Here is a 23075-nt window from a genome sequence, read left to right as displayed (position 1 = left end):
TTGAGTGTACTGCTGTGTATGTGTTGTGTGTCACAGCCGGGAATGTTTGCAATGTCTGATACGTTCCAGTTGGTTCATATGATTGTTATATTTTTGTTGCTGAAATAGGAGTGATATGTGACCTGCTCGTAATGTTTTTCATTAGCCTTCTGTTCACAATGAAAATGAGCTGGAATGTGCTGTAAATGAGCATTTAGCACCAGATTTTACAACAGCAGTTTTCCATAAAACTTTGCCAAAGTTACTTGATTACTTTCCAATATTAATAATAAGGAAGCGGCTTTCCTGTGTGTGCAGAAACCGCTCTATAGCTTTGTGTCTGATGTGTCCTATGAAACCAGAGCTGGTGGAATGTGGGGCAGTTAATGTGAAATAATATATTGCAGGCTCCTAGCTTGCATTGTTTTTTGTTCCTTAATGATATGAAAAGCAAATTTTGTGTAAATGTTTGTAGCTTGTAAATAAGGTGTAATCTACCTAGCACTAGATGAGCTGAGGACAACTCTGATGTTATCTTTGTTAGGAGGACACGGCTCGTTATTTTGTTTTTGTTCTTTGCTGAAGTCTAATCTGTTATGCTACCCTTTTCATTGTATTATATATTTATTTTTGGCCAATTTCAATTTGCAATTGTAGATTGTGAACTCTTGGTTGAAGGTCCCCTGCTTACTAAAGGTTGGTGCATTCTTGGTAGTTGTAAACTCAATGACTAAAATATCTTGGGAGCTTTAACGTGTTTATGTAACTTCAGACGTCATTTTTTATATTTTTCATTATACAACTTTCCTTAAAATAACTGATACTTCCATTAAGGTCCTGGTTTAAGCACTTTTCTGTTTTAGGGTGACAACCCTCTGTTTTCTCTAGTGCATCTTCTCTGTCACCTTGTAACATAGGACTCCTATAAAGACTACAACCATTTCAACATGCAAACATGTACAGGGAAAAAATCTATATATATATATATATATATATATATATATATATATATATATATATATATATATATATATATATTGTGTATATCTGTGTATATATATTGTAGCCACCGTCTTTTTTTTTTTTTTTTTTCCTGTCCCTTTTCTGGAAAGCAAATAGGGTAAGGGAAAAACTAAACAATTTGTCTAGTTAAATTTACTCTCGCTGCTTGCCTTGGTGAGAACAAAACTTTCACTTGCCACCTACTGTAGGGAGGTAAATGGTGTGGGAGGACCATGGTTACATTCTCAGTGGGCAAGGGCTGTGACATAAGGTAGGGGCTGTGCTACGGAAAGAAAAAACACTGCAATCAAACATTTGAAATATTGTAGAATATTTTTTTTATTATGTAGGTGATGAGGTTGTCTTAGGACACTTGGAAATTTTACATGTAGATGGAAAACCCCTTCTGATTTGGATAAAGCAATATGAATAGTCAGATTAAAATGTTACCTTTTAAGTATAGAACTGCTCTGATGTAAAGCCCAATTTAAGCCAAAATTCTCAAAGCAATTACATTGATTAATGTAAATTATAAGTAGCATTGCTGTTTAGATGTTGAATCGTTTAAATTTCCCATAATCGGTTCAGTTAGAACCAAACAAACCTGTTGCCCAGGTTAACCATAGCTATTTGTGTAATGTACACAGTGGGCAGCTGATGCTTTTTTTTTTTTTTTGGAACTTTTTATACAAGGTGGCCAGCACTCCCAGTTATGGTTTCCAAAATATCCTACTCTGGCTAGAACTCGCCAGGACGCTCGCCAAAGTGAGTATAGCAGTGATAAGAGCTACTGAACCCCAGCCTTTCAAGTTTTCTTTTTTCCTGGCAATAGCATTGCAAAATCATGACAATCTAAAACGTGGGCTAACAAAGTGGTAATTTTGGACCATCTTGGTAAGAGCAAGTTTTGTGTCAAGGAATAAATGATACAGGTAGTTTGCTGTAATTTTTCTAAATATTAGCTTACTGCAGTTAATAATTCAGGATTAGAAGTATTCTGGCTGTGGCATTGAAAGCAGAGGTATTAACTTACTTCCCTTGCCAGAATAATTATCTTTTTAAACCTTTTGCTGAAATACTTAGACCTGTTGTATTAAAAGGGCATTGTGTCACTTGACTCACTGATACATTATCTCACTCTGTGGATAATTACAGTATAATCATCTGAAATTTAGTTTAGTCAAGTTTTGGACACTCTGTGGGTGTAAGGAAAGTGCTTTGAGCTCCATATTATAATACTTCTGAAAAAGGGGGTTTTTTATTGTAAATTAACTGCACCAAAAACTAAAAATAGTTTTATAAATTTAAAGCTTTCAAAGCATGTGCTAGATTAAATACAGTTTTGGTCCAGGTAAACAGTTGATATGCTGCCTAAGCTGCCAATGTTTGGTTCAATACACATCTCTAGAGGGTTCTTATCTCATATTCTTTCCAAGCCTTTACACTTTCCTATTTTCCCACAGCAAAACACAGAAAATGTTTTACATCTGAACTCAGAATGTCCTCTTTTTAATGGTTGGTTTATGTATGTTTTTCTTGTATCATTATATATTCTACTAGATTGTAAGCTCTTCGGGGTAGGGTCCTCTCCTCCTGTATCACTGTCTGTATTAGTCTGTCATTTGCCATCCCTATTTAATGTACAGCGCTGCGTAATATGTTGGCGCTATATAAATCCAGTTTAATAATAATAATTCCTTGTCTCTAAATATTCTCATTTGCCATATACCCATCAGATAATTATCTCACTGTTTACAGTGGTAAACTTGCTCCTGTTCTTCCTGTGTCATTACATGGACTGTTAATCACTTCCCTTCTGATCTGGAAAGGAGCCAAACATAAGAAAAAGCCAATTACTCCCATAGGCAGTATGAGGTTAATTTTTCATTCAATTACATTTGAATCTTTGAACAAAGTAGATGAGAGGATGGGTTCAGAGCTAGCTCCTGTGAGAGAGAACGGCATTCAGACTTCAGGTTTGCTATAGGTAAAAAGCCCATCATTGCTAAGTGTTGCAGTTTAGGTTTAGAAACTTAAAGGGCCTGTTTACCTTTATGCATCACCCCTACATGCATTCATAGTTATAAATGAGCCCTTAAAACATAAGTCTTTTCAGATGGAGCACAGAAAGTCACTGAATGTTTATCCCTTTTTTTCCTGAAATCCTTTATTTACTTAGTTTTCAACTCCCTAAACTCCCACCCATTTAAAGTATATCTAAACATAAAAAGAAAAAATCCATGTATTGCATTTTTAGATTTTTTTTGCAATTAAAGAGTTTACTTGTCAGCCTTGTGTAATACAGCTAAATGTTGTTTTATGAAATATGTATATTACCTGACAGCTAGCTGGAAATAAAGATTAATTCCATTCTGGCTTTTTCTTGAAATATACCTGAAGTTTGGAGCCTGTATCCATGTGTTTTTTTGGGCTGTGACAGTAATAAGCAATTTCAGAACACAGTGGACACTGGATTAGGAGCTGTAAATGGCACTTAGCCATTGCCTATAATAATTGCAATGTCAGACATTAAATCACTGGTGTAATCAGTGATGTTCAGGATAATTAAATATTTACTGTACTGTAAATCCCTTGGCTGATTCCTGCAGTGCAGTATTATATACATGACACTATTTGCCTGGGCATTTGCTTAATGTAACCTTTTCAAAAATTCTTTTTTTTTTAAATTCCTGCATAACTTATGAATTTAATTTTAGGAATCCTACTAACATCATTGATAGGAGTTGTACAGATAGATGTAAATAATGTGGAGTGAGCCTTGCTAACCTAGGACAAGGAGTATGTTGTTTGCAGGATTATCGGGTAAAAGTCAACAAGATAAAAGCCCTACAAATTAAATCCAATGCATCCACATTAAGGGATTCTAACAGCAATTTTCTGTTTTTGTTTTAGTGTACAGATATAAATAACATTACGTGGTAGTTCTTAAGCTACGTACACATGTCCAATGGTTCTCGCCCGATAATCGGCTCAGGGCCGATTCGTCTCAGAATCGTCCATCGTCTGAAAGACCGTCCTGGTGGTTCCACAGACGATGGACGAAGAATGATCGTATAATGGAAGGGGAAGAGAGCGCAGCAGGGTGCCGCTTCGTCGTTCTCCCCCTCTCGATAGAGCAGAATGGTGCTGTATGTACAGCGCTCATTCATGAATCGGTGCAGGCTTTTGTCATTTGAAAGGATCGTGGAAGATCCTTTCTAACGACAATAATTGCAGATGTGTATGCAGCTTTAGTGTGCCAATCAGTTTTTGCTTTTTTTCCCCCCTCCAAATTAGCTTGGTACATAATCTAGTTTTGACCTCAAAAACTGAGACATTTTTTGTTTGGCAGAAAAAAACCTAAAACCTATATATTCAGATGCTTTGTGTCTTGTTGAAGGTAGTGGATTCATCACCATTTTTGATAAAAGGTGTACACAATGACTGCCATTGAATTATCAAAACTAGATGATTGAAAAAAAAATTCAGTTTATTAGCATTCATTTTTATATTTTAGGCCAGGCTGTACCTTGGATTACATACATTCTAGAAAACCTCATCATTTTACTTCTTACTGAATGTAATGGGTAAGAGACAAATTAAAATGTGCATCTTTGTTGAAGGCCCCTTTTAACTAGGGCAATCCTTCGCAATCATCAAAACACTTGACTTTGATTAAATTAATTGCAGTAAGGTATGTTGATTTCTGCTGGAACTATCTCATAATCCCAACAACTTTTTCCCTTATATTCATTGCAGGTGCAATAAAACAAAATGTCTAGCCAGCAGCCTGCTAAAGAGAGAGAGGGACCCTTGTTTTGTTCTTTGTTTGATAGCAGTGGACCTTCTACAGAGGTCAGACATACCCCCATGCTATCTGGGAATGTAGTCTTTGCCAATTGCAGGGCCATAAGTCTGTCCTGGCAGAGGGTGTGTCAAACCCTTGCAGAAATACCACTGCTTCTACTCACACAGTGCCCTGCTGTGCATACTGCTGGCAGAAGACACCTTCTTCTACGTGGGTTGTGACTGCTTTCTTTTTTAACTTTAATGCATTTGCAACGCATTTAGCTAATTCAAAAAGCCATCACAATTGGTCTTTGAGTTTGGTAACCAACTGCAACCAACCAGAGCTTATAATTTAAAAAGCCGCATGAATGCTTTGGTTGTTGTGTGTTTACACCATCATTGCTGTGCAGAATATGTCTAGCTTGTCAATACCCTCTAATAATAAAATAAATTATTCAGTTATTTTATGCAGTAACGGCATCCATGAGTTTCAGTGTTCGAGAATGTCAGATGATTAGTGACACAGAGGACTAAAATCCTATTTTAAATAAACACAATTAAATCAAACAAGTGAAGCATAAGGCAGGCTGTTTACTCTTCCACCTTTTGTACTAAACAATGGGGTGGAAGCAGGCTTTTGAGATTTAATTTGTTTTGTAGATGTCACATCCCAGAGTACTGACTAATGTGTTTTCCCAGGCAAGAGTTGAGAAGAGTGCTTATCTCTGCACTATTTCATTCTGATAGCAACTGCAGGCTCCATTTCTGTTGCTAAAGCACACAGGAATACTGCTGAGTGGATTAACACTACAGATAGTCGATGAGAGGGTTTTGCTAGAAAGATCTAGTTTGAAATGTTACAGAAAAGCCAAAATAAAATACACTGTAGTGACTTTTTTATTGACTGCCCAAAAAATGTTTTTTGTACAAATACCACTTGTAGGGTAAAGACTTTCTGGTAGACAAATGATTACAATAAAACCTTAGTTTATAAACAACAACATCAGTTTTATGATTTCTTCATTTGAGTTTCGTATATATGTCCACAGGTAGGGTTGTATGTGAACTAGTCCTTTTATATTCGCTGGCAGCCTTGGGCTGGGTACACTAAATAGTAAAGCTCATAGTCTTTCACAATCCTTTCCAATGACAAAGACTACACGATGCATGAACGAGAGCTGTACATACAGCACCGTTTTGCTCTATGAAGAGGGAAGGGGGGAAACTGACCGAGTGGCACCCCGCTGCGCTCTCCCCCGTTCACTTTAATTACAATCGTTCCTCGTTTGCTGTCTGCAGATCTGGCAGGACAGATGACTAGCACTATACACACGCCAGATTCTTGTCCGATATCCGCCCAGAGGTGATTATCGGACGGGAATCATCTGACGTGTGTACGTAGCCTCAAGAGGATAGCAGAAGATCACTCTCTACTTTGCATATTTTTCTCCTCTCCTTTTTACTCAAAGACAATAAGCAAACAAATAGTGGAAAGGTTATTTCTTGCATTCTTTCTGCCAAGAACAATGGGACATGTTCAGCAAATCTTCCTTGACATAATCTAAGCAGTGCAAGATATTTTTGAAGTGCAAAGGGTTGGATCCCATTTAGTTTTTAAAGATGAAAATACTTTTTTGGGTTTGTTGTGCTTCTGATCAGAAATGGATCAATGACATTGGTTTGTGGTCAATGGGTAATGTATATGTGGAGACTTGTCTGGTTACTTTTCAATGTACTGGAAAATATCATTTTTCATTGCACTGGTAAATGTTTCCTCTCATATACTTAACAGCCAATAAAATTTTGAGTAGTCTTTGAATTTTACTCCCAAAGTGTGAGTGGTAATATACAATCTCACTCGCCTATGTTGGCGTGTCATGTGTGTGTCGTGTGAAGGCACACATCTGGAAATAAAAGACTCTAATAATATGCCAAGGGTGCATTATAAAGGGCAGAGCAGCTCGAAATTTCTTGGTTGCAAATTTATTACAATATTGTAGACATTACCTATTGTGACTTGTGAAATTCTGTTAGGTGTTTTCATTATGTGAATCATAAATAGTACTAATAACAAAACATTAGATTAGGGACAGTTAGTGGCATGACTATGGACTTTGTAAAATATGTTGGTGCTATATAAATACTGGATAATAATAATAAGAAAAATCTAGGAGTGATTCCAAGGGATAAAATCTATTTTAAGTGTAACAGAATTGTTTTTTTGTATAAAGTCATTTTTCCTGTTCTTTGTCCATGGTGCTGAAGACAGATGTTGTCACGATTCTGACCACATACTGAAATTGACAAAGGGCCTTATATATGTTCAGTTACAAATTGGATTTTATTTAGGTTGGGTCAACCCTGCAAGCTTGTCTACACCAACATCTGTTGTTATTGGAGTGTAAATTGTGTGTGTTTTTTTTTTTTTTTGCATTGTGAAAGTCCTTGATTAAAGGTTGAGATAGATAAATTGTTTTGAGTTGTATTAAACCCTCATGTATTTGTTTTCCTCTAGCTTATCTCACTACTAGGTGCATTTGCAATGTTTTTTATTTCTTTGAGTCCAAACACATACTTGCAGTATAAATCTTATCACCACTTCTCTGAACTTCTGGTGGAGAGGCATGTTACAAATACACAATACAAATTATCAGAATCTGTAATCTGCATGTGTTGCATTATGATAGAAAACAAAATATCAGATGTCAATCAAATGGTGGTGAGTAGAAAAGGAGTGTGGACTAGAAATGATTTTTTTACTGTTCAAGATTTTGTCTGAAATGGAAGCACAAGTCAGAGTGTCTTGGAGGTGTGTTTTAGCCCAGTGGTCACCAACCAGTGGTCCGTGAGAAAATTTTGGTGGTCCGCAGAAAAATGTATTTGTTAATTGCAATTTTTATGTTTTTTTTAATAATACTAAAATAGGATTTTAATAAATTCTTATATTCTGAATGACAATTTTCGCCTTTATATTGCACTAAATTCATGAACTGTACTAGAGATGGAAAAACAGCATGACGTCAGTGTAGTCGTAAGTTGTATGAAGCAACCGTTGCTGAGCCGTATGCTTCAGTATTGTTTCCACCATTACAATCACCCCGCTCCGCTAATGCTGATTCTCATCTGAATATTTTATTTTATTTGTTAATCTCAGATGCTCTTATAGGTAGGTAAGTATGACCTTAACTTTGTATTTTATTTAACTGTTCAATTTAATGGCATCAATTAGTTTGACTTTGATAACTATTATTTCTTGTTTGGTCTTAGATTAGAATGAAACACACCCATAATGAGTGAGAAAAAGCAAACACAGATTTTGCATTTCTGTAGTATTACTATTGTTACTATTATCATTAGTTGCATTATCTATGGCAGGGTTGCCCACAATTTTGGCTTGTGAGCTACTTTTAAAATGACTAAGTAAAAATAATCTACCAACAATAAAAACTTGAATTTACTAACTCCTGTGCGCGGTAGAGTTTTTTTTGAAAGCAAGGGCTCCGCGAACTACTCGTGCTGCCTTTACGATCTACCTGTTGGGCATCCCTGATCTATGGTATATAGATAATGCAACTAATGATCATAGTAACAATAGTTATACTTCACTTATCCATGAGCTGATCAATGAATCTGAGCCATGTAGTTTTCTTTTAAAAAAAAATTCATATTAATTGTCCGCAGTATTTTAAAATTATGAGTTTTTGTTTTAGCCAATGTAGTTACTCTAAAGAAGACATGTTACTCTAAACTGCTGGAGATCACCACTACCACAGCCTTTTTACTAATCAATGTTCCTACATTTAATATTTCTCTTAGCAAGGCCTAATATAAAGGATTGAAGGAAGAATAAAGAGATGGGCATCAAAGTGAACACCAGCATAAGAAATACCCTAAACCTAATTACTAAGCCTATTTAAAGAATATTTTCTTACAATGACCCTAGTAATGGGGTTTAGATGTAAAGTATTTTACAAGTATTGGTTGTAAACTGCTAATCTGTAACATGTTCACAGAATGTTTATATCTCTGTCTTTTAATCATGTTTAGTTGTGGAAATTTCCTGGCACCTTGGTGATGAAAAGGGATGTGATATCTTAGCAGAGGTCTTTATATAACAAGGTTCCTCTAAATAATACCTCATAAAGGAAATTGGGAATGTGTTACAAAAATCAGTGATGTGTCAGACAATCAATATATTCCTGTTCTCACCTGCCAGAATCTCCTAGGAAAAGTGTGTGATCTGCATATCAAATAAAGAGCAGAAACACCTACATCATAAAGAATTTTTTTTCTAAAACTCTTACCAGCTGAAAAACTGACTATTTCTGCTGGTATTATACCAATTTTAGATTTGCTAATAATTTATTTTTAAAAAAAGGAATAAATACACACTATATGTATATCTACAATATGTATTATTTACTAGTTTGATTGTGGGAGATAAATGATAGTTTATTGTCCTCAACTTAGAGTGAAATCTAATTGGGCTTGATTCAACAGTTCTTTGACTTTAAGTCATGATATGATAAGGGGTTAGATTTGTCTACTAGGATTTGAGTGCAGTTTCATGCTATTCAAATCCTAGAATCCTTATTTTAAATGCATATTCCCTCCTATGCCGTATGTTTATGATTCTTCTACTTCATGATGGTAGGGGCAACAATTGAGACACTTTATGGTGACAATGTAGGTATGGTGACAATGTCGGTAGGTAAAAAGAAAGAGAAAAGTATATTTTTTTTTCCTGTGCAGAGAGCAGACACCATGCTATATATCAAAAGCAACATTGAAATATATGGTTACAATATTAGTGACAGTAAAGTGTTTTAGTAGCCACATCCCAAGAGATATTTATGAGTCTGTGTTGCATATTGGAAAGTTTTCAAGTCTTCGTGTCAGATTTTAGGTACAGTGAGTGTGTTGTGTGTTCAGATCTCCTCATGAATTTTTAAAGATATCTAAAAATTTCTTCAGACAGAAAAAATTATACTGGTGTAACAGATAGTCGTGTAATACATGTTCAATTATGTTTTTAATCTTGCTTGGCAAACTCGTATACAATTGTGTGTAATTGATAGATTCACACCTATAGACATTAGATTGGAGCTTCCTATTTCAGACTTTTTTTGTCTTCATTTGAGAATGAATCCTAAAACTTTTGCTTACATTCACTGCCAACCAAGCCAACATTGAGAATGGCTTGATTTGCAAGACACGTCCTCCCTATTGCCTAAACATGAACAGTCACATGATGCAACTGGTTTTGTGGAAGCATATACAATTGGTGTTGATGATGGTAAGAAACTTTATGAAATTATGACAAGTTAAAACCAGGACAGTGAAATGGGTCTTCCTGATCCTGTGCATGAGAAAGTTGTGATAGGTGGTGTTTATTTTAAAGCTCATAGTCTTTTATTTTACCTATAGTTTTACTGTAATGCCACGAATATTTTAAAATGGGTAAATATTATTACACTGTATTTATTTAGTGCTTACATATGACATGCAGCGCTTTACAATGTCCATCGTCATGTCAGTAGCTGTCTCTCAAAGGAGCTCACAATCTAGTGTCCCTCCCATAGTCATATGTCATCAACACAGTCTAAGATCAATTTGGGGGAAGCCAATTAATCTAACCGCATGATTTTGGAATGCTTACATCTATTTATATATGTTTAGTTGCTAGCCCATGTAATCTCCTGGTGCACTTGGATCTCATAGTTAGCAGAATTTGAAATCTCATGGCGTGTAGCATTGTAAAATGAGCATAAACAATGTAACTGTTTGCTTGATGTAATTAAATAATTACTTTAAATAATGTATACCCTAATAGAAACCATTACCTGTACACTAATGTACCACGTGGAAGTTTTGTAGTCTTGGAAGTCTCTATTAAACGTAATATTTTAACTCGGTGTGGAACTCAGTCCTCTAGTGTACCTGTATTTGTTTTGAACAGAATTGGATTGAAAGAAAAATCATTCCTCTTCATTGTTCATCATAGTGTTTTACCTTGTAGATCAGATCTGTACTGTGTAGAGCCGTATTTGAAAAAATCTTTAAAGCCATAAAAAGGGTAATTCAGTCACCTGTGCGTTCAGTAACAATTGGGCATTCAGTAACACGGTGGGCATTCAGTAACAATTCAAGCATCATATTTCTCTCATACAAATCATGTTCATATTTGGCAGGTGAACAGATTCTGTGCATCTAGTAATATGCACTTTAAATTACAGAACCATATATCAATTGTTTTCATAACCCCCACCAAACATGTATATTTACACCCCAGCCTGGGTCATTTACAATGATAGGACTACTCTTAACTTTTCATCATTATCATCATCATCATCATCATCATCATTACATGTATCTGTAGGTGCATTTCATTCTCAACTGCTTGTTGATCTTGCATAGCTCAGCACATGCTGAAGGACAAGATCACATCATTACCCAGACAAATGAACTTTGTCTTAGTTCTGTCATTAGTAAATAGCCCTTGAGATGTTCCAAGCAATTATTTTAGTAAATATCTGACCTGAAGATGGTAAACTTCTATTTGATTTGATTTTGTATATGAGAACTCGTGTCTAGAATGTATAGCATATAATGATGATCTATTAAATTAGAATCCCAAGCCTGATATTGTGTAGGCACCCTTGTGTTCTCAAAACAGCTCTGACCAAAGCATGGACTCACACAAAAGACTAAAAGGTGTCATATGGTATCTCTCACCAAGTTGTTAGCATCATATCTTTCAAACTTTGTTTAATTGAGAGATGGGGCAGCAGAATTGTTTTTCAACATATCCCATAACAGATGCTTAGTAGGCTTGAGATCTGGGGTATACAAAGGCCAAGTCAGCATTATCCTTTAAAACATTCCTGAAGAGTTTTTGCAATATGGTAGGGAATATTGCCCATGTGTCCTATTTGCCCTCTTTTCAAACAGAAATTGGTCAGAGTATCACACTGCCTCTACAGTTTTGCCCCCCTGCTTCCATCGCACGAGGCAATTCATGTGATCTAAAAGACAACCTGATTCATCAGCCTAGCTACTTTCTTTTATTGCTTTATGGGCCACTATTGATGATCACGTGTTCTGCAATCATTGTGGGCGTTCTTAACTGATCTGTGGCTGTGCAGTAAACAGCGGTGTATCATAAGTTCTTGCACGTTTTTCTTATAGCAAGGATTATATTTTCATCAATTTGTACCACTCCTACTCTTTGCCATAACCCGTGGCTGGTTCATTAGTTGACCTTCCAGTGAAGCACTGGGCAGCAATAAAAACTTGATGGGAGTTGTAATTCTTCTTCTTTTAATCAACAGATAGAAACTTTTTGACTTGACATACATATACTTTAATAATTGGAAAATTACTATGTGTAGATTATTTTTCTTTTATGGTATGTGGGGATAAACACCTTGTCCAATGAGTCTATTAATATTTTTTTTCCTTTTTACATTTTTATGCAGTACCAGTCAGACATGCTTAATGACTCAATATGCTGCAGTGATATGACTTTTTTTTTTTTAATAAATTATTCACCAGTGCCCAAAAGCATGGACGCAGTTTTTTATTTAATAAAACATTTATGATAAGTTCTAACAGCATCTATCTAGTCTCATTTTAATTATGTATTCACTTTGTTTTATTCTAATTTTTGCTTGTAATTGTGACTCAAAGCTATAAATGCATTTCCCTGACTTCAGTGCCTGGTGCGTTATTTAACATTTTCTTTTCTTTTGCCAGAAAATAACCAAACATGACAACAGAAACGGGCTCGGAGTCTGAATCCAAACAGGATCAGGAAAAAGACCAAGGAGATTCAGCCCAGCAGAAAGAGACACAACCAGGCCAGCAGCCTGGTGAAGATTTCCAGAACGCACTAGAAAATTTCCCAGCGGCGGCAGGACATAGTACACCACTAAAAAGTGAAAAGGCAAGCATAATTTTTTTTCAACGTCATACCAAAAAAATATTCAGCAACCTGAGTACTATAAGTATCTGTTATTCAAGCTTTCCAACTTTTGTAAGTATGATCAGGGTTATCGAAGTTGTTCTACCAAACTACTTTTTCAGTTGCTAAAAATAACATGTGCCTTTGGTGACTTTAGCCTCAGAGCTAGTATCAGACGAGAATTTTTGGGTACAGCCTACAGCACTCGTCCAATGTTGGTAATGGATCCGACCAATGATCGTAATACAAGTGAAGAGGAGAGAGCACAGTGCGGTGCCACTCATTCTCCCCCCCCCCCCCTTCCTTAGAGCACAACAGTGCTGTATGTACAACGCTTGTTTATACGTCTTTCAGTCTTTTGTCATTGTGAAAAGGAAAGGAAGAAAAGGATTGTGAAAGAATCTTTCCAACTAAAAAATCTATTGTGTGTACACAGAGCCTAAATTAGCATTGGTTGCTTTTGGAATTCAAAAGGTGTAAAAACAAATATTGAGTTATTGGTTGAATACTGTACCTATGTGGTCATCCTATTTATTTTTATTTTTTTGGGACATTTCTGTAATTAGGATATATATCTATCTGAAAGAATTAAACAGATTATAGAAGTATCACTAACACAAAAATCAGATCTGCTAATTTTGTAAAAATATGTTCTTGGGTTCTCAGTGTTTTATCCATACAGACTTGATATTCATGGTGGAGAGTTAAAGTCCCACTTTGCGATTCAGGCAGGCGGTTATTATAGAAAGGGACAGGCAATGTTCCTTCTGCAGTAACCGTTCTTACCTGCCTGACCCTCCGCCAGCTGTCAAAGTTTGCTGAGCTGCACATGCGTTGGTTAGGTCTTCCTGGCACGACTAACCAAGATGGCTGAAGATCGCAAAACGGAAGATGACAGTACCTGCGATGGAATGGAGACAGGTGAGATACGTGGGTTTAGTTCTGCATTGATTTATTTTTGGTTACCCATGAAACAGACTATAAATTCAGACTTTGATCAGTTGTTTCACCTTTATGTTTTGGGCAATTCTTTGAATATGATTATATTGATGGGTTTAAGCTTTCGACTGCCTTACTTTTTCGTAATGCTAAAAAGAGCATTTGCTTTTCTCTTACATAGGTCAATACAATTACATAGGTCTATGTGTGTTATTTAATGTGTTAAGTAATGTGATCACAATTTTGGGCCAGCTTGAGAATGTGCACTGTGACAGGCTCTAGGGAAGGCAGAATTACACTGGAGTTATTTTTGAAGACAAATGCATTAATCATGATTGCAGTGTTGAAACTGTCCAAGCATGGCAAAAAGAATGGTGTAATAAAAAATAGGTCTAGCAATGTAAAAACAATATTCTTATTTCATGCCACATATTCTTTAAATTGTATGCACTAATACATTTTTGAGTTATATATTTTTTATTGTGACATATTTGCAAAATGTGTTAAATACATTGAAATGCTCACTTGGTATGTAACCTAAATACAGTAGAACCTCGGTTATCTGGCACCCACAGGGAATGATCGATTCCGGATAAGTGTAGTTTCAGTTTAACTGTTGTAGTTTCCTTTTCTCAGGCATTCAGCACAAGACTTCAATGGAGAAACTTATCCCCATTCACATGTAGTGCTGAATGGCTGAGAAAAGGGAAACCCTTATGACGCTTGAGCCATCACAGTGTTTTCGTTTCCTCAGTGCTCTGCTACGCTGACAGCTCAGCCTTCTTGATTGCTCCCACTGCCTTAGCGGAGCTGTGTCATGTGTTCTTGGATGCAGAACACATGCCCCAACTTTCTTAGGGCTGTCAGGAGCAGTCAAGAAAGCTGAGCCATCCTGGCGGATCCACAAACATCTGTAATGCAAGTGAAGGGGATAGAGCGCAGCGTGGTGCCGCTCGCTAGTCCCCCCCCCCCCCCCCTCTATAAAGCAGAATGTATGTACAGTGCTCGTTCATGCATCTTTCAGTCTTTTCTCATTGGAAAGGATCACAAAACATCCTTTCCAACAACAAAAATCTAACGTGTGTGCGTAGCCTTAGTTTCAGTGTCATAAGACTGAAAAAGTAGGGGCATCTCTCACCACAAATATTTTCACTGATAAAACTGGCTATGTATTGTCCATACCTATGTTTGAAGCTGATTTAGTTACACCATTTATATAGAAGAGTTACAAATCTGCATTATTTAGAACCCCCCCCCCCCAATTTTTATATATGAACACACCAATGCTATGCGTTTCCACTTTTTCTATCAAAAGACTGTGCTTCGATAAAGATGTCATGAATGCTAAACTATTTTAGAATGCAATCTGTGTAGATAAAGATGCCCTCATTCCAGGTTCTCAGTCTATTAAATGACTTTCAAAATCAAATTAGTAACACCTGCTAGAGAAGAGAATGTAGCAAAACCTAAAGCCAAGTCCATGAACAATTTCTAAACAGGCTAATTAGGCTTTTCTGAGACCTAAGTCTTTGCTGCCGAAACCAAATGTAACACTTGTCTCCCGCATTTTACAAGTCCCTCCAGCAGAGTGGAGAATCTTTTCATGGGTTTTGACAGTTATCCTGCAAACTCATTTGAATTTGGATTAGAAAAAGAACTAGAATAGTCTAATGAAGTAACATTTAGATAACATGCCCATATTCCAGCTTTTGTTGTTTTTCATTATATTATGAAGCAGGGATAATTGCAAGAGAACGAGCTGGAGGAGGTGAAAGTCTCAAATGTCCTTGAGTAGTTACATCACAAATGAGAAACAGGTGTTCAAATATCTAAAATGACTGCAAACTGCTACACGACTTTTACCTGTGGAACATGATAATAGGATGCAGCTTCTAAAGAGCCTTCTGCCTCTTGTCCACCGCAGGACGTAAGTGCAGTCATTAGCGATGTTTATCCTAATTACAGTGAATAATGTAATGCTTGCTGTTATTTTTTTCAATGTTTTGACCAATTGTTTTGTGGATATAGAGCTTTTAAATAGCAACTTCAGACACAAGTAAAATTAATTTCTGCTGGAAATGGAAAATATTTCTGATGGACGAAAGCCAAAAGTTGTCCTTTTTAATTTTCAAATTCAGGTTCATGATTGAGAGTTATAGAAAGCTATTACAGCTCTTAACCAGTACAGGATATACATCTGGATTCAAATGTTAAGTTAATCATTTTTTTTAATTTCGTGAATTGCATCTTAGCCTTATTTTTTTATTTATTTATTTTTTTTTAATTCTTAGGGCCGCTAATGTTTGCTGCTTCTTTGCAGTCACTTCTTGTCTATATGTATGTACTCCGATGATGGTTACATTTCATCACTTGACATTTAGCAATATAGTGGCTTATAGAAAAAAAAAAAACTATTTAAATATTATTTAGGGTTAAGGCTAGATAACATATCTAGGAACTATTTACAGATGATTACTATCTGTGAAAATAAAGAAACCCTGCATTTATACAGTTAAAAATATAGTTAAATATCCCACATTGTTCTCAAATTCTTGTAGCTGCAGTATCACAGCCTACATTAGTCACCAAAATTCTCTCCTTTGGACAGATTATTATGCTAAAAAAATATAATCTTCAAGTTAGAAAGCAGTAATATGATGTAGGGAAAGTAAGAAAAGAAAGTAAGAGAATAGGTACACCCGTTTTTTAGTGTATGCTACCCATATTCTCCTAAATGTCCGTGGACAGTTTCTTCTAGTATTTGTCAGTTTACACAATGGTGGTAAACCATTAATAGTATTCCCAAGATGTCAGACTAAGTGGAAGGGTTGAATTTCAATTGAGAAGGATTTGTCCTTCAGCGCTATATATATATATATATATATCTATATCTAGAGCCCACATGATGAGAAAGTCTGAGTTCTTAACCAGGAGTGCTAACGAGGGGTTAGAAATCCGATGAAGTGTAATTAAGTGCTAATGGTATTTATGACTTGGGTGCAGTAGTTTTTAAGTTTTAGAAAGGTCCATGTTATGATGTGGAAATACCCATGGTATTCCCACATCTAGGACATCATTTTAAATTCTAATAGGGTGTAATAAAACCTGTGTAGGAATTTGGTTTAAATATATGTGTAGAGATCATATTGTTATGTTCTGGGCCAGGGGTCGGCAAACTTTTATGGCCACTGGGCCATTTCAGGGGTGGGCGGGAGCACACTAGGCCGGACTCTTGAGTCCCGGCCTAATGGCTCCTCCTACCACCAGGTAATGCCCCCTGAAGTGAAATCCCTCTCCTCCGTATGCATTGCGGAGGAGAGGGATTTCCCTTTGGGGAGCGTCCCCTATTTACCGCAGCGGTGGAAGTATCAACGCCGCCAGCCGCGATAAATACTGGAGTCACAGCAAGTAGGCGCCACCCTAGCTCCAGCTGCGGTAGTTCGTAACGCTCTCTTGCCGATCCGCCGGCAGCCCGCGGCTCTGGAGGCGCGGGTTTCCGGCCATGAACCGTTTACCTTACACATGGTTTGCTTTGTTAGATGCATATAAACATCTAGATATCAATCAAAGAACAACAAATAAGAAAAGGTGATTTGTACATTGTGTAACCCACTCTACAACACTTTGTATTGTGCATATTTGTATGAACAGAATGGCTTGAAATTATTGTGATTACAATCCTTCATTCTCCATCTCTTTGTAATATTGTGGATAAGCATTGAGTTATTTTTAGTTTTAGCCTCAGGTTTTCAATGGTACATCATAACAGTTTTGAGTTTAGACATGAGATGAAAGCTGTTTTAGAATTCTGCTAATGGTGAAAGCGAGGGTTATTAGAACAAGCAGAACTGCTTCAGAAAACCAAAGGAAGTTCACATTTGTCTGAAAAAAAAATACTTTTTTTTTTTAAAAGGGACAAAGACTTTAAAGATACCCAATTGCCTAAAGCAGGAGTTTGGATTACATGATAGGAAAGGGTCCACCAAACAAGGACCATCCAGAAATAGGATTAAAAAAAACAAGACCAACAATTTGTTTATATGGAGAACATATATATATATATATGTGTGTTGTCACCCTGGGTTAGAAAGTACTTTACTAGCAAGATTACCAGATAAAAGTAAAGGATAAAAACCATGACTAAAGAAAACTAATACGGCCTCCACATTCAATTGTTGTAGGGCTTTATTATGGTAAAATTTTGTTGTTGGGGCATGTAGGTATTTGAAGGTTGTAGCCAGGGTTCACCAAACTTGTTCAATCTCTTGCTATTTAGAGATTTTCTTACGTTTCATCAGTCATCTCATTTGCTACTGCCTGAAATCAATATGCTAAGGATGATTGTTAGCAAGTGACTAACTTGTAATAGCAAGGCATTACCTATGTAGTGCAAAGCATATAGAGTCCTTGTTGTACAGTATCAGTGTTAACCTTGCTGGTTGTAATGATATTGCAGGTTTCATTTAATACAAATAATCTTTTTAATGTGCATTAATGTTCTATAACATCTTGTTTTTTATGTATGGGTTGTAAGAATGAGTGTACATACATGCAGTCATATTTACTTTTTACATATGTAATCTCTGCTTTCTGCTTAGTATCACAGGTAATAATTCTGTATTGCTGTTATTCTCAGGCAAGGTCTGAATAATTAAAGCGGAAAGTTGCACTTTTAAAAATGTTCAGTTAGAACGGCCATTTTTGCAGAAGGACATGTCTATCTGCAATAATCCCTACTACCTCCATTGTAATGTGTAGTAATACATACATACATTCTTTAGTCTGATGCAACGTGTTAAATTTAATGTTTTTAGCCCTGCATATGTCTTTATTTTCAAACCTCAAATTATATCTCTGAAAAAAGATTTAATAAACAAAATGTTGCCTTAGTAAATTGCTAAATTTACATTAAAATCATACCTGAAGCCCATTGTGTATTTCAGTGCAACTTACAATATTGCGCTACTGTGCTCTGTGCCACACTGCAGTCCAGGTGTGCTGTGGAAGTATATTGGGGTACATAACGCATGTAACAGTACTGCAACACAATGATGTGAGTCTTGGATGAAAACATTGTTAAATAAAGCTTTATGTTTTATATTGTGAGGGTTTACTTCCACTTTAAGGAACAGGAAATGTACAAGATGTGTACAATTACACAAGTAGATTATTTGGAAATTGACATTAAAACAAGCACACCAAGTGGTAAACAATCTGTTTTATGTCAGCAAGAGTGTGTGTGTGTGTGTAATTTTTGTTGCCTATTTGTCCTGTGGAATGTGTTTTATGACTGTATTCTGTTAGCTTGTTTGGTATGTATTTTTTAACCCAGCAGGGATGTCTATGTCTGCAAGGTACAGCTCTGTTGCTTAGTTTAAAGGGCCTGGAAGATTTCACAATAGGTAGTGCCTGTGACACTTGTACCAAATTCATGAATAACTGCACACCATGTGAACGAAACCTGATCTAGTAATTTTCTCTTTACAGAACCAAGACAAAGACTGGTATAAGGAAGCTGCTGCAAAACAGCTTGACTATCAACAACTTGAAGACGACAAAGTCTCTCAAAAATCGGCATCCAGTAAACTTTCAAAATCTCCTCTGAAATCTGTGAAAAGACCCAAAAACATGCAGGCTAAAGTTACCCTGCTCGATGGCTCAGAGTATACTTGCGAAGTAGAGGTAAGGTTTATGTAGGTCATCAATACTCCTGGCCCTTTTGATTGGGCTAAAGTTTACCCTGGGAATTAGAATACACATACACAGAAATTTTGCTTTGCATTGTGAAATGGCGCTCATCAGGCAAACATGTGCAATAGTATGTGTAGTGTGCAATGGGATCATTTTTTAAAACATTTTTTGTCTTTCTTTTGAGATATCGATATATAGACACCTCAAAGTTTTGATCAGTCCATGTTATCAATCAAATTTCAAACATATGTTTGATTGGTGGGACAACCTTAAACCGTCTAGTTAAACTATCGTTGGATAGTGCTAAATTGAATTGTTACTGCAACAAATGATAAGTCTTAGTACAAAAATTTTTTTGTATAACCTACCTATCAGATACATCGAAATTTGATTGTACAAAGATTTCACAGTCAGAGTGTACCATGTATAGTAAAGATCAGACAATTTTTATGATGATGAGAATAAAATCCAGTATAGCTTTGATTTGTGAATTTAGTTTGGTTTCTGATCACATTTGTATGCTATGAGCAGACTGTTGTAAGTAGATAATAAACTTGTTTCTTTGTTGTTTTAGAGCCAGTCTCAGGACACACTTGACTGCTCCTACTGATTCACACATTAAAAACAAAAACCCTCTAATCCTGTTTTGCTTACCTGCCATCAAGTGTCCATTCCTGGTGCCTGTTCCTAAGAATAGAGACCACTGATCCAGTATTGCAGTCTGCACCTGCACAGACCAGTCCCCTAAATGTGATGTCATGCTAGACTTCATTGTCCAGTTATTGTGAAGCGTCCACTTTTTTGTGTTCTAGCATATTACTTATGACCCCAGTTGTTAGGAACAGCAAGCATATGTTGTCATGAACTTTCACAGTTAATACATTCAGCTCACTATTCACTCCCATAGATTTACAAGGTGTGCATAATACCACATGTATGCAAGATTAAGCCAAGGTTTAGATGGAATAAGTAACCTTATTGGCTGCTTCAGCAGGGGGACTCAAACACAGGGCGAGAAGCTCAGAGCTTATAGGAGGGGAAGCACATTGGCCTTATTTTCTTTGGTGCTCAATAACCTTGTCCTTAGCTGCAGGCGTCTATACTTATAGAGACAGCTCAGATCTGGAATACAAAGTAGGTTAGATGTAGAGCTATGCTGTGTCTAAGCCAGTAGCCCACAGTGTCCTCCTCAAAATGCAAAACTTCTTCTCCCCTCAACCTGGATCTATCCTTGTATTTGGTAACATCACACCTAGTTCACGCCTTCTTTTTTTTTCTTCCTTCCTTTTTTTGCTAGAAAAAAATCCCATGCTTAAGAGAAGTGTCCACATACAATTTTAAATGTTAAAGTGTATCTTCTGATTTATCTTATTACCAAAAATAAAAGTGAGGGAAAATCCAAAATGTTAAACGGCTACTGGGACAGGAATAGAGGGTAAATTTTCCATTGATGACAATTATTACAGTGCCAGCTGTCTGAGAGGATTTTCTTCATGTGACTAAAGGACAGGAAATCAAGAGATATCTCCATATTGGGACAGGGATGGGTAAAATATTAGGTTGTTGGTATTCTCTACTTACTGTACAGGAGCAGTCAGATTCTAAAACATTTCTAGACGTGCAGCTGATTCCTTTTTGCCATCATCTTTTGTCTTTGCTGTCATGGGGAAGGCTGAGCTGGCAGAGTCAGCATGGGGTACTGGTCGACACTCCTCTTTCTCTACTATATTGCAACTTGCCCTACCAGATGGCTGTATATTACAGTGTGCGTGCTGTATGTTAGACATTTCAATGAACCATTTTCCTCCTTCCAAATTACTTTCAAGCCAAGGGCTTGCAGTAACAAGATGACTCAGTGCACAATTATAAGGTATGAGACTGCAGCTGAATGGATTAAAGGGAAATTATCACCTTTATTACCAGTTATGTTGTTAAGTAGAGCATGTTAAGAATGTAATGTGCAAAGAATGGGACTTATAATTGATTTCATATCTACGTGTATCTGTTTAAAGCAAACCTGTACTGAGCAGGTATGGAACTGCCATGCCTGACCTCTCCTTCAGAAAATGCCAATCATTTGGTAGTCATTTTGCTAAGTATTTTTTAAGGGTTCACAATTATTTGTAGTAGATCATCACAAGTAAAGAACACTCATGTTTTTTTCCCTGAGAAAAAAAGGGGTCCCCCGCTACCTGTCATCAATAAAGGGTCTTTATGTCCACTGCTGGCCACAATACTTATTTATAGCTAAACATGTACTAAGTCGTACTCTACAGCAGGGGTCCCCAACTTTTTGTACGTCCCGGACCACTAAATGCACGGACTTTGGACCACGCGTGTTTGGAGAGCCGTGTGTCACTCAAAGGGGAAGAAACTTTCCCCATAGTGGTGTCATGATGCCAGAGCCCGCCCAGTCTCCAGGTGCAGGTCTTAGCCAGGTCCAGAGACACAACCCGCCTAACAATTAATTTTTGCTCCAAAATCTGCACTAGGGTATATTTTCAGGGGATGTCTTATTTTTTCATGAACAACAATCAACATTTATTCAAATCTAGTCATGTCATCACATTTTGGAACATCATCATACCTCCCCAAACCCTGAAATCCATCATGAATTTCTTGAGATATTCAGGAACAAAAATCAACATTTATCCAAGTACAGCCATGTCATCTTCTGGAACATTACATAACTCGCCAAACTCTGAATTCCATCTTGAATTTTTTGTGACTCCATTTCCTTTTGAACCATTTGCCCCAATTTCTCAAAGTAGCAATAGCGCTTTCCTTAAATGAGCAGCTCTTGTCCATGTATGTGTGTGTGTGTGTGTGTGTGTGTATGTATGTATATATATATATATATATATTAGCTTATTTTCGGGGTAGGGTCTAATATTTCAAGCATCCTCAAAAATACAGAAAAATCATGCTAGGGCTTTTTTTCAGGAATACAGGGTAGTACATGATGCGCAGCTTAAGTTCACGGTATCCTTTGTAGCAATCCTATATTTAGGCACATGGGGTGGGGAAGGGTGGAAACAGTTCTAATATATGTAGAGATTGTTCTTGGTATACAGTTACTTTGTTATCATTGTTAGGTTATTTGAGTATTTCTCATTTGATTAACTAAAAGAAATCATCAATGTACAGAAGGAATGAACCTGAAAACTGGTCACCTGCCTGGTCCATTACTATCAAAATGTTCAAAGGTTACTGTTACATAAGTAATAGTTTAATCCAAACAAAAGGGTCCACTGCTGACGAAAAAGTACCCAGATTTGCTTTGGCTACGTACACACGTCAGACGATTCGTGTCTGATAATTGCATCAGAGCTGATGAGACGAGAATCTGCCGTGTGTACAGTGCTTGACGTCCATCATTATGACGACTGTTCTGATGTATTTACGGCCAAGGAATGATCACAATGAAAGTGAGAGAGCACAGCGGGGTGCTGCTTTGTCATTCTCCCCTTTCCATAGAGCAGAACGGCGCTGTATGTACAGCTGCAGTCTTTTGTGGTTGGAAAGGATCTTGAAAGATCCTTTCCAATGACAATTATTGCACGTATGTATGCAGCCTTACTCCTCCCCCCCTCCTTTTCCATAGTTCCCATAGTAGGAAAGTTAGGCAGGAGTTGGGTATAACCAGTTATGTATTTTCGGAAAAAATATTGAGTAGTGAAGAGGAGCACCTGAGTTGAGGGTTCACAATATT

The 23075-nt window shown here is 36.8% G+C and overlaps 1 protein-coding gene across 20 annotated transcripts in view; it reads left to right on the top strand.

Moving 5' to 3' along the window:
- EPB41L3 (erythrocyte membrane protein band 4.1 like 3) overlaps positions 1-23075 on the top strand; it is a 131592-nt gene that overhangs the window by 42874 nt on the left and 65643 nt on the right. For 19 of the 20 annotated variants that reach the window (XM_072411391.1, XM_072411388.1, XM_072411385.1 and 16 more), the window contains exons 2-3: positions 12526-12715; positions 19160-19354. In XM_072411391.1, coding sequence (XP_072267492.1) covers positions 12539-12715; positions 19160-19354 — 372 coding nt within the window. In that variant the 5' untranslated portion in view covers positions 12526-12538. The remainder of the gene's footprint in view (positions 1-12525; positions 12716-19159; positions 19355-23075) is intronic. The other variant, XM_072411392.1, reaches the window with a different exon arrangement.

This window comes from Pyxicephalus adspersus, chromosome 5 (genome assembly GCF_032062135.1).
Source record: "Pyxicephalus adspersus chromosome 5, UCB_Pads_2.0, whole genome shotgun sequence".
Taxonomy (NCBI): Eukaryota; Metazoa; Chordata; class Amphibia; order Anura; family Pyxicephalidae; genus Pyxicephalus; species Pyxicephalus adspersus.
This window is presented reverse-complemented; position numbering and strand designations above follow the sequence as displayed.